The sequence below is a fragment of the Neomonachus schauinslandi genome, chromosome 2, assembly GCF_002201575.2.
Source record: "Neomonachus schauinslandi chromosome 2, ASM220157v2, whole genome shotgun sequence".
In the NCBI taxonomy this organism is placed as follows: Eukaryota; Metazoa; Chordata; class Mammalia; order Carnivora; family Phocidae; genus Neomonachus; species Neomonachus schauinslandi.
Window position 1 is genome coordinate 126,318,529 of NC_058404.1, and position 14,285 is coordinate 126,332,813.

At 34.7% G+C, this 14,285-nt stretch overlaps 1 protein-coding gene across 2 annotated transcripts in view; it reads right to left on the reverse strand.

The window, feature by feature from the left end:
- The window catches only part of PDLIM5 (PDZ and LIM domain 5), a 204,191-nt gene that overhangs the window by 75,124 nt on the left and 114,782 nt on the right, over positions 1 to 14,285 (reverse strand). The window contains exons 4-8 of one of the 2 annotated variants that reach the window (XM_044912907.1): positions 13,290 to 13,332; positions 11,263 to 11,354; positions 1,739 to 1,756; positions 1,300 to 1,472; positions 887 to 923 (exon numbers count right to left, since the gene is read on the reverse strand). In XM_044912907.1, the coding sequence (XP_044768842.1) occupies positions 887 to 923; positions 1,300 to 1,472; positions 1,739 to 1,756; positions 11,263 to 11,354; positions 13,290 to 13,332 (363 nt within the window). Of the gene's footprint in view, positions 1 to 886; positions 924 to 1,299; positions 1,473 to 1,738; positions 1,757 to 11,262; positions 11,682 to 13,289; positions 13,333 to 14,285 lie in introns of both variants that reach the window. The other variant, XM_021680426.1, reaches the window with a different exon arrangement.

The window sequence follows — 14,285 nt, forward strand, 5'->3', positions numbered from 1 at the left end:
ATTGGAGTCCCTTAATTTGCTCTCTTGGTTTAAAATTTGTGAGCTACCAACTACAACAAAACAAGATCATCTTCCTCTTTTTTACAATAGCAGGAGATGGTTAGAAAAGTATAGAAAAGGTTCTATTTTTTCATAAGGCAAATTTAATACAGATTTTCCTATGAGGTTGGAAAAAAGAAAAAGTGAACGAAAAGGTATGTGCTGGCTGCTTGGGGGGGGCAAGACTCATAAATCACTGTACGTTAAGAGCACGTGCTGAAACTTCATGGTGCCAGTCACGTAATTTTGTGTATTTGGGACTAAAGACGTGAAGGGGTATCTTTTCCCTGTGGAAATAAAAAAGAAAAGAAAAGAAAAGAAAAGAAAAGTGATAGAAGAGTCATAAGAAAGAGAAGGAAAAAGTTTGTACGCTTAGTTCATCATGCAGAAAACATGCCTTATAAAAGCTTAATTTCACATAGCTATTTTATTTAATAGCGAAGATTTTAAGGGTAGAGCATTTTTATAAATATAGAAATTAATCTCTAGAGCCCTCTTGGAAATCCATTTTTATGCCCAAAATAAAATTTCTACAAGACAACACAAATTCATTCACAGAGATCTGTAGTGTTAGCAAAGCATCCGCAAGTATACTCTTCTGCCCACTTACTTCAATACGAAAGGAAATTAACCTTACATGAAATGCAGACAAGAGCTACTAATTTAAAAATCTCTAAGTTTTTTAAGTCCCATAGTTAAGTCCCACAAAAGACACCAAAGTTAAATGCTCAGCTTCTAGTTACAAAGACAAAAAGCCATACCACTACACTTGAAAATGTGAAAAAACAAATCGAGACCATTCATGAAAGGAAAGCATTCAATTTACCAAAAAAATGGGACAACTTACTTGGCCTTCTTTGTATTTTCAGTGTCCGACTCTTTCACTGAAATATAATAAGCAATATCCAGTATTAGGTGACCTTTTTTAAAAAACTTGAAAAATCACTTGAGCAATTACCTGTACCAATCAGTATCAAATGGTTAAGCTGCACAGAGCCACTAAAAAACGCTCCACATCATGCTGTCACTGGCTACATAGTATGGTCAGTACTACTACTACTACCATTATTACTGCTCCACTTCTCAATGCAATTCTCCCGGGCTAGTTCTTATTTTACATTACCCACATTATGCATGGCATAATTTAAGAGCAAACTGCCTCAGGAAAATTACTGTTTTCCAATAATCGCCCATCTGTCTAAATGCTATTCTCTATGGCAAAGAACATTTGTATATTCGAATCCCTAGGTATTCGCTTACGATGTTCAGTCCCAGTGATCTGGGCGAGGATTCGGAAAGAACGAGACTGAGTCGTTCCAGTCCTTGGACGCCAGTCTTCGGTGTCCTCCATCAGTCTCTTCTTGCTGGCATCACTATGAGTTGGTATGTGATAAAACTCCGTATTGCGCTCCACAATGTGTTTTCTTGGTGGGCTAGGATCAAAAGGGAAGGAAAGAATTATAAATCTTTAAATCATATTAAGGATAAAATACCCTCTGGCAAATTATAATTTACACATTTAATATCAATGTTCTTTTTTATATCTTTTGCTTTTCCAAGTGAACTCAGCCTCAATTTTCTTTAAAAAGGTGCCCTTCTATAATAGACTTGCTTTTTCTTAAACTAGTAAAAAAAAAAAAAAAAGGTATTTCTATGCTAACATAAAATAATATAAATACCTATTCAAGAGAAAGTTTACCGTTTAGGTGGGGTTTTCCTTTTAATTGACAGAAGAAGGCAGCAGAAGAGAGATTCCAGCATAAAGAAAAGGAAAAGAATAAGAAGGAAAATAATGAGAACTGCAACGTCCACAGGAGTTTAAAAAAATTTTTTGAAATTACTTGTATTGTTCTTCTACCTATCTTATGCCTAACAAAACACAGGTATGGACTATATTCACAACCACTGTTAAATATCAACATATTCCCAAAATGTATTGGCTTTCACAAAATTAAATGACCATATCTTCACTACGCCCAGTAACTAAGAATGGTTTAGTACAGGCTGTCAGTAATTCCAAACACAATTTTGAAAAGGGTCAGAACTGTTACTTTCTATGGTTTTCTCATTCATGTGTATAGATATCCCTCATCCTAAATAAAGTTGTGTGCAGGTTCAGTGTAGGAAATAAGAGCTATGGTATATGGGAAACCAATGAAATAGTTATCAAAACACCAACATGTAAATCTTGGCTCTACGACTTTACAGATGTGTGATTTTGGACAAGTCACTGAGCCTCACTGAGCCTGTTTTTTCATTTATAGATGAGTATATCACATACGAAGTGGCATTGTTCTAAGCGTTAAATGAAATAATATATGTGAAAGGGATTAGAAAACTACAGAATTCAAGAACTTTGAGTTTGCTAAGAACATTCATTTTTCTATTAACAAAGCATAAACATTAAGGAATTTATAATGTATATTAATACTTTAGCCTAAGATCTCCTGAACATAACGAATACTCCGTTCTCTCCCCCCCCCTTCCCCCACCGCCGCCCCCCAAGACACGACAAATGCAAACTTTTGGAAGCCTTGAGTCTAATTCCAGGAGAGAAAAAGGAGCCTAAGTCTGGACTAGCAGACTATTGCCGTAAAATCCAAGCAGAGAAAGTGTTCAAAGAGTATCAGATGTGGGTGGCAACACCTCCTGGGTGTAACTCATTGCTAAAAAATCATAGGTACTATCAGAATGCCACTGGACTGTTGTCATTTTAATAGTTACACTACCAAAACTGTGTCGGTATACTAGAAGAATTTTTGCCCAGTGAACAACATGATAGGATTAACATTAACACCGGCTTTAAAAAGACAGGCAACAGTTTGAAGCATGACATCCTTCACGTAGTATGTGTTTTATGCAAGTCATTTAACTTCTCCAAATCTCGATTTTACCCATCTGAGAAAAAGGGATTGCATCTACCTTAAAGAGCTGCTTTGAGGAATAAATAAGATCAATAATGTATGTAAAGTATTTTCCAAAGTACCTAGTGCACAGTAATGATCACATAATGTGTTGTTTTATGATGCCTAAAAACATTATTTGAAATGTGTATTTTAAGACTATGGGTCATCCACATATATAAAGAACAGAACAGGGGCGCTGCGGTGGCTCAGTAGCTAAGTGTCCAACTCTTGGTATCCGCTCAGATTCAGGTCACAATCTCATGGGTCATGAGACTGAGCATGTTGGGGCTCCGAGCTTGGTGGAAATCTCTCCCTTTGCCCCTGTTCCCATGCGCGTGCCTGTACGCTCTTTTCCTCAAATAAATCAATCTTGAAAAATAAGTAACAGAATAAATAATATTTACACACAAAATACTTATAGTTTATGGCAAAATTTTAAGATCCCAGAAGTGAAATATCTAATATTTTACTATTAATTACTTTACTAATTACTTTTACTAAAAACCTAATCCTTTAGAATTTTAAAAAATTAGAATAGGTAGAGTACTTCATAAGCACACTACATTTAGAAGATATAATTTCCTAAGCAGACAACTCTTTATCTTATGCAATTACTCGAAAAACTTCCTATTTAGCTACTAAAATTAAAGTTTAAATTTCTCTATAATTAGTGAATGTAGTTTACTCTTAAATGGTGCCAATTTCAACTATAAGATTATGTTATTTCCTACAAAAGGTTTGGTCTATAAAAATACAAAACAGTGGTGTCAAGCTAAGTACAATAAGAATAATAAAATGACACCACTTAAGAATACATTTTAGCCATGACATACTTGCAAAAAGCATGGTACACCTTAGACTCTCTGATATTCACCACAGCTTAAGGCCTTGTGTAAGGGATATGAAGTTTCTAAACATTTACTTAGCTTTTCTGGCTCTGACACTCTAAGCTCTGATGACTATGATAAAAGAAGAGCGTCATCTCAATGATTTTATTTTTAAAAATATTTTTGAGCTAGAACATAAATTTAACTATCAAAAGCAAATAATTTATTTCAAAATATAGGTATCAGAATTAGCAACTTTATTCAAACTTTTAAAAAAATACTAAACAAGAGAGGCCCAAACTATGTCTCTAACTCCAGGATACACGGTCTACAATACTTATCTATCTCCTTGAAGGTTCAGCTTACTAATTTTTTCCACTGCCGAAGTGGAAAACACACCCACTGATTTATATGAAGTTCTTTAGTATGAAAAACATGTTTCTTAGGCTCCTTAACAAATCTGAAAATTCTAGCATGGAGAAGACACTCACAAAGTTTGCTGGTGGTATTGAATTGAAAGTAAGATGGAAAGTTAAAGAGAGACAATAATGAAAATTACAAAAGGAACCACTGATTAGGTACTTACACGGTGCCAGGGTTACTGAAGGAGGAATAATACACACAAAAAATATGTAATAGAGTAGAGTAGACATTGATGTTCCCAGGATAATGGAAAATGGACAAATATGAGGCAAAAAAAAAAAAGCGGCGGGGGGGGGAGAGAAAAAAGAAAGAAAAGGGAAAGGAAAAAGAAGAAAATAAAAAATGAAATAATGAAATTCAAAACAATGAATTTACATGAAGATATTACACAAAACATCATGCCTCAAAATAAACATGTAAACACAGACAAACAAAAATGAACAAATGTTAGTCAAAATTCTGTTATACTGTTAACAGAGAAAGATCCACTATTTAAAAATATCTCTAGGTTGATTTAATTCATTTTAGCATGAATCCAAATTCCTATTATGTTCCTAACAAAAGGCATAGAATAAAATAATTACTGGATGTAATATGTAGAAACAGAACATTTTAGAATCACTTAAAATCAGAGAATAGGAGAAAGACTTTCACTCACATAATATGTGAAGTATATATTAATAGCAAATGTAATCTTCTCACAAAAATTATCCTGAATCATTAAAATAAAAACTTAACCCCCCCCCCCAAAAAAATCACTATATCATACACCTGAAACTGTATGTTAACTGGGACTAAGATAAAAACCTAAAAAGCCCAAAAAATTATTCTGAAACAAATATTATAAAGAAATAACATGCTATTTGATTTTTCTCTTATTTTTTAAAAATGTGATTATAATGGAAAATATAGGAAACATACTGGATCATAAATAATGGGCTATCACTTAATTTTCATACTCTCCTCTGTCATTACTGCTCTTATTCACAAGCAAATCCCAGTAAGTTTAGAACTGATTTGTAGGAACTCATGCTTTTGTATTATTAGTGACCTAATTATTACCCAAAATGGCATGTCTGATATGATATAGTAAAGGAACTACATTAATAACATCTGAAAAAGGAAAATCTCAAAACATAATTCATTCACACAGCCTATTAACTGTACAATCATTAAAAACAAATATACTTATATACCATTATGGATAGAGAAGATTGAAATATAAACTCTACATAGTTTGTCAACACACTATTGAATCAATCCTGAAATGAAGTTTAGTCAGAGTAACTAGCAATTCATTATGAATGTAGTGACAAAAACTGCCTACTGGTTTTAGTACTAAGACTGCTCAGTGTAGCTGTTTTTCCTACATATATACCAAAGTCAGTTTCATAAACTCTACAGAGGGCTGAGTTTCACTGTATGGGGGTGGGATGCAGGACTAAGTTGATCTTAATATTTACTGATAGGTACTCTGCTCTAGCCACAATGCAAAGCACACCTTCCTCTGCGTTGCTATTTTAAATAGCAGGGAAACAGCTTTCAAAATAACCTCCCCTGAACAGAATTCTAGATACTTATATTTAAACGTTTTTAAGTTTAGGGGAGAAGTTTTATATTACCGTGAAGTTGGGAGGGAAACATTATATGGTGTAGAGAGTGGCAACAAGTGGAGATTTGATTGGTTGCAACCTAAAGATGCCGATTTGTATATATCGAACAAATATCTCCAAGCATTTCAGAAAATGCACCCAAGCGGAACGGCCCATCATACACTGCAATGGCATTTGTGCCAATGTGCCCATGAGAAGACCTGGCTTCACAACCCTGGCTATGCTGCCCACTTGCCCTGTGCCCTGGACAAGGTGCAATCTACAGAAGCCTCTCTCGCCTGAACACTGAAATGGATTATGATTTCTTTTTCTTTCAGACTTCTTGTAAGGGCTTATGTTTAATATATTTAAAGTCACTCTGAAAACCATACAAACACAGATTTGTTGTTAGGATAGATCTCCTAACTGATATTAAAAAAAAAAGAAGTACTATCAAACCCAACTGTACTTTATGCACATTATTCATTCACACTGACTCAACTCATTTAAAAACAAATACTAGTTCAATGTAACAGAAATAAGCCAGGGTCACAGTCAGGTGATGCAGAGGAAAGCATGTCAAACTGGCTTCAAAAAACCTAAGCTTTAGTCTTAATCACTTACAAGATGCATGACCTGAAAAAACTAAGTAACCTCTCAGTGTTCAAAGTTCAAATGAGAATTAAATCACATAATGCATCCAGAAGCACCTAGCACAATGGACAGTAATACCTAATAAATTAAGGAATCTGAATCCTGAATTTAAAAATATACATATTTAACCTACATGCTTATATTTATTTTTCCAAAGCCCAATTTTTCCCCTTTACAAGTAAAATTGTTTGTTATGGAATCTAGTAACTAGTCAAATTCTTTGTGTATAAGAATTTAAGTAATACATTAGGGCTGATACACTAGTATGCTATAGTCCTATGTGTATGGAACATGGAACTATTCAATTAGTGGGACTACAGCCACACTGGAATAAAGTTGTTCTAATAATCTGATCGTTAATTCTCTGATATGCCTAAAATAGTTAAATATTATATATTTCTAATTCTAATCTACATTTTGATGCTAAATTTCAGCATATGCTCACACTAATCATAACACAAAATTAACTAATGTGATTTTTATCTATTTTTAAGGCTATTAAACACCAGCCAGTGTACCATCAAGACCAACAGTTACAATAGCGAGGTTTTAAAGGTATTCCACAATGATTCCAAATGTCTATGTCAACTACCTATGACATTTAGTAAGTCAGTAACTGGGGCGCCTGGGTGGCTCAGATGGTTAAGAGTCTGCCTTCGGCTCAGGTCATGATCCCAGGGTCCTGGGATCGAGCCCCACATCGGGCTCCCCGCTCAGCGGGAAGCCTGCTTCTCCCTCTCCCACTCCCCCTGCTTGTGTTCCCTCTCTCGCTGTGGGTCTCTCTCTGTTAAATAAATAAATAACATCTTTAAAAAAAAAAAAAAAGTCAGTAACTATCTCTCTTAATTTCAAAGGTATATATAAACTTTCTATCATCCAGTGACACACAACTGTACATGTAGAGGTCTAAAACTTTGATTTTGTTGAAAAAATGAAAAAGGTTCTTAAGAGACTTTAACCTGGGAAACACTGGTTTGTGATATGAATTTGGAAAACAATTCAGTTTTTATATGTTTTTTGCTAGTGGTACATATGTTTATGCTTTCTCTTGTATCTTTCTCTTTGTCTTCTAAATAGTCTCGACTGACACAAATTACATTCCCCCAAGCATTACGTCTTATAAACCACTACAGAGCAAACCCCACATACATTTTATGGCAAAAGTTAAATACTATTATTTATTACCATAGAGCAATTCACTACAACATAGCAATGCAAACCAAACTTATTGAAAACACTAAATGTTGTTTTTTTTAAATGACAGCTGTTTTGCAAAATGTTAATTTTGCAAAAATCAGACACATTCATGCTGTTTACTCATATATAAATCACCATATTTCCCCTCCAGTAATGTGGATACTAACTTTGTCACTTGTGTTTTCTGTAAAGAGAAAAGCATTTTAAAATATTACTATCATATCATATTTTGTATCTTCCAAGGCCAGGGTCTTCAAAATAACATATTGGAACTGTTAGAAGAAATTGCAGTCCAACAAAATTGAAATTAATAAAGGATACATGAAGGACTTACCTCTTGAAAGCAGTGGCACATTATAATGCAAGGGCATACGGAAAGGGAAAAGGTAAATTAAACTTAAAACTACTTGATGCAAAATAGCTTTCCTTCCAGTTTGGAATATAAAGTCTCATTTTGTTCTAAGTAAAGAGGGAGAGGAGTAAGGAAAACAGCAAGTCAAGACCAATTAGAAGAAAGATTAAAAATTTCTTAAAGTGCCTTGTTCATTATTATTTATAAGAAGGAACAAGAACACTTACATAGCATTATTAAGAAATCTTCTAAAACTATCAACATAATTATAGATTTCATACTTAACGATGAATAACAATTTCTCAGTAGTAATGCATAATGAATAAATACTTATTTGTGTCTTATGTTAATTAATCTCATATAAATTTGGGTGAGACACCTACCAAATTGGCAAAGTGGTCAGTTACTTTAAATCACTTAAAGACTAATAATCTTTCTGCTTTGAGGAAAAAGACAACTTAAGAATTTAGCTTTATATTCGGCTCAGGTCATGATCCTGGAGTCCCTGGATCGAGTCCCGCATCGGGCTCCCTGCTCGGCAGGGAGTCTGCTTCTCCCTCTGACCCTCCCCCCCTCTCATGTGCTTGCTCTCTCTCATTCTCTCTCTCTCAAATAAATAAATAAAATCTTAAAAAAAAAAAAAGAATTTAGCTTTATATACCCTTCTGAACTCTTAAATTTTTGGTTACTGGCATATATTATTTTTAAAATAAAAAGTAATTAATAAAAAGTCACAACTCTCAACTTTGAAAAAGTTTTGTTGCAGATCTTTTGTAACATTATAAAAATATGAAAAATGTACTAATCACATAATTAGTAAATAGTCTGACAATGATTTCAGAAAAAGTTTGATACCTGATGAAGGAAATGCTTTCATCAATACCACAAAATACCTATTCTTCAAAATGACAGATCACTGACTAGTAAACAGGGTGATTTATTTTTGATTTCTCTAATCTAAATGTAGTAAGAGAAATGTCAACTGCAAATATGTCTTAGACACCACACTTTGTTTTCAGACTAATCAAGTTTTCATTGTCCTAACATCTGGACATTTGAAATCAACCTATTTTTAAATATACCCAGTTTGCTAATGTGAAGCAGTACTTTGCTTGTTAATGATGCAAAACATGTAATAAGCCCCCTTCCCCTGAATTCTTGCACAGTGCTAGCCACAGGCACGTGCTCAATAATCACAGGTCCACTGATTAAAAAGCCACCATTGAGGCCTTATTACTACACCACTGCCTACGGTTTCAGTTTGAAAATAATAAGCTTTAAATCATTTTAAGTTTAATCATCAAAGTTGTACCTATAAAACAAAAGTTTAAGCTTCATATTCATATTTTCATGTTTTAGATGTATTACTTTTCCATAACCTCAACTTATTTTTACCTGTACATTAAGAGTATCTTATATGAGTCAGGAGATTTTTTTTCCTTAAAAAAAAAAAAAGAAGACTATTTTACTGTACATTAAGAGTATCTTATATGAGTCAGTAGATTTTTTTTTCCTTAAAAAAAAGAAGAAGACTATTTTATAAAATTTCAAGAAATGTTAGTAAGGAGAAATATTTTTGTTCAGACACTTCTTCCAGTGGACCTTTTTACACTGAAACTGGAACTTAATAAACATAGTAAACTTCTGCTTTTAGTGTTCTACAGGGCCAACAATTTGACAGGCAGCATCTTCTCAGAATATCTCCTTTGATCACTCTAAATTCTACTGTCTTGAAATAGACATACAAAAAAATACAACCAATCACACCTCAACACTACTCACTATTTCTCTTCCTCAAATAAAAGAAGAAATAGCGTTCTTTGAAGGACACTAATTTTCCTCAATATATACGTCAAAACTTTAAAAAGCCACCCACAACCACAAAAACAGTATGTTCCGAGCAGTAGCTGGTCTTCCAGACCTCCTGCTCTTTCTCTCAGCAGCAGCCTGGAGCCCTGCCACCTTCTTTTCAAAGCCCCACGGTTGCCATGGCAGCGGTGCTACAGAAAACACAGCTCCTTCATTACGTGAATTAACATTCGGAAGGGATTATCTCAGAAAGGACCTATGCACGAAATTATTTTAATTACATTTTCCTGGGAACTGGCATTGGTAAAAACCATCATGCATGCAGATGATTTCCCTTTGTTTCCCTTTTAGAGTACATTTTTGCCACAATAAATCTGATCAAAATGATTTTACAAAAACGACTCTGGCTCCAAGTATAGTCACGGAATTCCAAAAAGAGTAAGACGACCATCTATAAATGGAAGGTGCTGAAAATGCACTTCAACCAATGTTTTTAAATGCCTCAAAGGAAAAAAATCATAGGGAACAGATTTTCAGAAACTTCCACTGACATTACATAGTGTCCACTTCTGTAAATCCATTCATTTTAAAAAAAACCTTTACAATGAAAATATTCTCTAATCTGCTTCTGATGTTTGTGAGGCATCCTCTGATGCTATTGTTCTGTCGTTACTGTTTGCTTTTACAGACTAAATTCTAGCTTAAGCTTATCTGAAAAGAATGTTGCTGGCTATATGACCTAAGCTAATGCATCTTACGAAGACATGAGTCAAAACTAAATTTGTTTTCTGTCTTTAGACTACTTCCTAGAAAAAAAGCTTCTTACAAGCGCCTCATTTCCTCTCCTTAGGGTGAGATACATAAGCTGACACAACTGTAACCACTCCGTTTAAACTTTTGGTGACTAATAAAAGGATGGAAAAAATGAGAAAGAAAGACTCAAGGTCGGCCTTGCATTGTAAGTACCAGCTGCTCCATGTTATGCCAGGACTTGAAAAGAGTTACAGAGTAGTATGTTACGTGGTTCATAACATGTCAAAATGCATTACTTGGGTTTTGATTAACCTATAATTGCCTTGCAGAAAGTGCTATATGTATATACTATAAAGCTACATGTTAATGAAGCAAATAAAACTTCATCTCCTTTCCTTCAAAGAACTGCTGGGAGCGCCTGGGTGGCTCAGTCGTTAGGCATCTGCCTTCGGCTCGGGTCATGATCCCGGGGTCCTGGGATCGAGCCCCGCATCGGGCTCTCTGCTCGGCGGGAAGCCTGCTTCTCCCTCTCCCACTCCCCCTGCTTGTGTTCCCTCTCTCGCTGTGTCTCTGTCAAATAAATAAATAAAATCTTAAAAAAAAAAAAAAAAAAAAGAACTGCTGTTTGGGGCGGGGGGGGTAAATTATCTCCTGGAAATTGCCTGAAAGAAGAGTTTTGATAAGAGCAGAAAGCACCCTTGGCGACCTACCCATTTTGCTGTTTAATGTCCCCCTGGGATCCTCTTCTCTGCCCCTCTGCTAGCTCCTGAGCAGTCTCGGAACACAGGCTGGTGACTGTGGGCTGCCGTGGGACATTAACTGCAGGTTTACCAGCGCTCAGTGCAGACGAATGCTGGTCAGCACTAAGACTGGCATTAGCATGCGGTCCAGATGCAGCAAATGAGGGAGGAGTGACAGCAGCCACGGGTGGAGGGGAAGCATGTGATGAAGTGTTCGCATGGGCTGGGGTGAAGGCGGACGATGGTGATGGGATGGATGTGACTTTTGGTGAAGACACAGAACCAAAGGGTCGTGGTGCCTTATTGTAGGCCATGTTGGTTGTGGAAGTGACTTTGGACACAGCAGGAGATGTAATGGGCACAGGTTTAACTACTTCTTTAGGTTCTCCCTATGTAAAATAAAAATAAACATACACAAAAACACACCAAATACATGCAAAATAGATTCACTGAAAAGAACACATAGCTAGTTTTCAAAAAGAGAAACACAATCATGTTAGCAGCCCAAACCTTACTTGTTTCTAGGTAAAAACAATGAGCATAACACGCATGCCAACTGATCCCAACATGCATAACACAGATGCACACGATGAGTGTATTTTTTTTATAAAAATGAAAGAAGTTTCAAAATATTTAGGAACTAGAGTAGGAAAACTATCAAAATGCCTAAATGCCATCATAAGTGTCAACAGACACTTTAATTTTCCAAAAGGAAAAAATTTTAAATACCCCACAATAAACAAAATATTGCTAACCAAAACATTTATTTTAAAATATCCAGTCCTGATTATAATTTCATCTTTTAAACATGTTTAATTATTCTCCAGAGTACAATTATTTGATTCATGCAGAAAAAAACGCATATTTCTAAGTCTCCTATTTAAAAAAAAATTTAAACAGAAGGAAAAGATCATTTTCTCATCTAACTCAGAAACGTGCACATTCTAATGAATTACTTTGAATGAAGATACTGCTTAAAAGAAAAATCTCAACAATCCACCTGTTTCTCTCTCTGGAATGTTTTGAGATATTATTTGGAGATGGAATAAAAATTCTTTCCCTCTTCCAAAATAAATAGTTAATAGTTACATGAGGGAAAAAAAATGATCTTAGATGTTTCTTTATTGCCATTTATCAAAGAAAAATTAACTACTAAGAAAGATCAATTCCTCCTAAAATTAACATAGTTTGTTTGCAAACCCTATCCCAAAGAAAGTGTGAAGTTTAAAAACAAAACAAAACAAAACAAAAGGTCAAGCTTCTATGACATTCAAGAATAAATTCCTATTCACCCTACCATCCCAAAAGAAAACAATCAAATTCTTTTAAAAACCTACAAAGGTAGCCCTATTATATTTAATTTTAAGAAAAAAATAAGTAATCTAAATTAACCTTGTAGAAATAATAAAAGCTAATTGGGGGGGAGGGAAGTAACTAAATGTCTCAGCAAATCAGTGTAAGTAATTCAATGGAAAGGCACAAATAAAATTAAGGAGAAAATCCCCCAAGTATAAACCAGCTATATTATGAAAAATGGTTTGGGACAATTTGAGGATATATATGACAGAAAAAAGGTACTTGCCAATAACCTAATCCAGAATACTCTGAAAATGTAATTAAAAACCTATTAATATTACTAATAAAATGTTATCAAAGACTTGTGATACTCATTTTCAGTAACCACCTTTCTCCTTAAAACATGTGAATAAAGATAGGCAAATTAAAAGTGAATGTGAATGTAAGAAATACGGAAATAAGATAACATATGGCACTAGAAATCATGTTTTAATAATACTGGTATAATTACAGATGTTAATTATGTATGTGTTGATTTCCATCCCTCACCCCCCCCCCACAATCTTTAAAGGAAAAGAACTGTAAGGAAAATTGTATTGAAACTATAAATTGTCAGTATGGCCTAAGACAAGGAATGGAAATGACAGTGATTCAGGAGGGACTATCAAGTGGTACCTAGTGATACCAGATGAGAAACACACCTTCTGCACGGGAACTGGCTCAGGCTTGGGTGTAGCAGATGCCCTGAAGGGAAAAAAAAAAAAAAAGGAAAAGGAAAAATAAAACACATAAATTTTTGCAAACATCTTAATAGAATTTTTATTAGTATACACCTTAATATATTAAATAATCAGAATTTATAGTTTCATATCATAGTCTTGACTGTTTGTCTCTACTAATTAATTAACTCATGCAACTCAAATGCTGCAAGTACCTAAACCCTTACACACTGGGTATTCATTAGTTATCTACACACTCAAATGAGGAAAGACAAACACCAATTGTGTTTCCTAATGTACCTGTGTTTAAGCTTTCAATTAAGGTTATTCCCCACCCAAAACTGAAAAGTAGAATCAACAGACCTTCTCATCCTTGAGTGGTTCCTGAAAGATCCACTCTGAACCTCTATCTCTAATAAGCATCTGCCTTTTCTCCTAACATCCGAGAACACGACCACAGGATATTGGGTCTCTCTGAAGATAATGAATAAATTCTGGTTGAACTGAGTCACCAAATGAGTATTTATTTTCTATTTACATTCTTAAGTGCTTGTGCAAGGTAATATATTTGTTATGCTAAAACTAAACGGTAAGTTCTTCCATTAGGCTGTAATTTCAGTGAAGGAAATGACCATATCCCATTTGTGTCTCTATACCAGCACTGTGCCTGGCATGTAGTAAGTCATCAGTAATGAGTGTGGAAAGGAGAGAACAAGGAAAGAAGGGCAAAACTCCATGCATAGAATGTATTTCCAAATTCAAATTATTTCCGATACATGCTTTTTTATTAGGTTAGCATGGACTAACAGTAACGATTTGGTTAGCATGGACTAATAGTAACAATAATTGATTTGGAGCAACTATCACATATAATCATGACAAATAACCAAAGTAGCAACTATCCTTAGGCCCATTTTTCAGATGAGGTATTTCAAAGTTTAGAGTAAGTAAATTACATAGGATACAGCTGGCTGACAG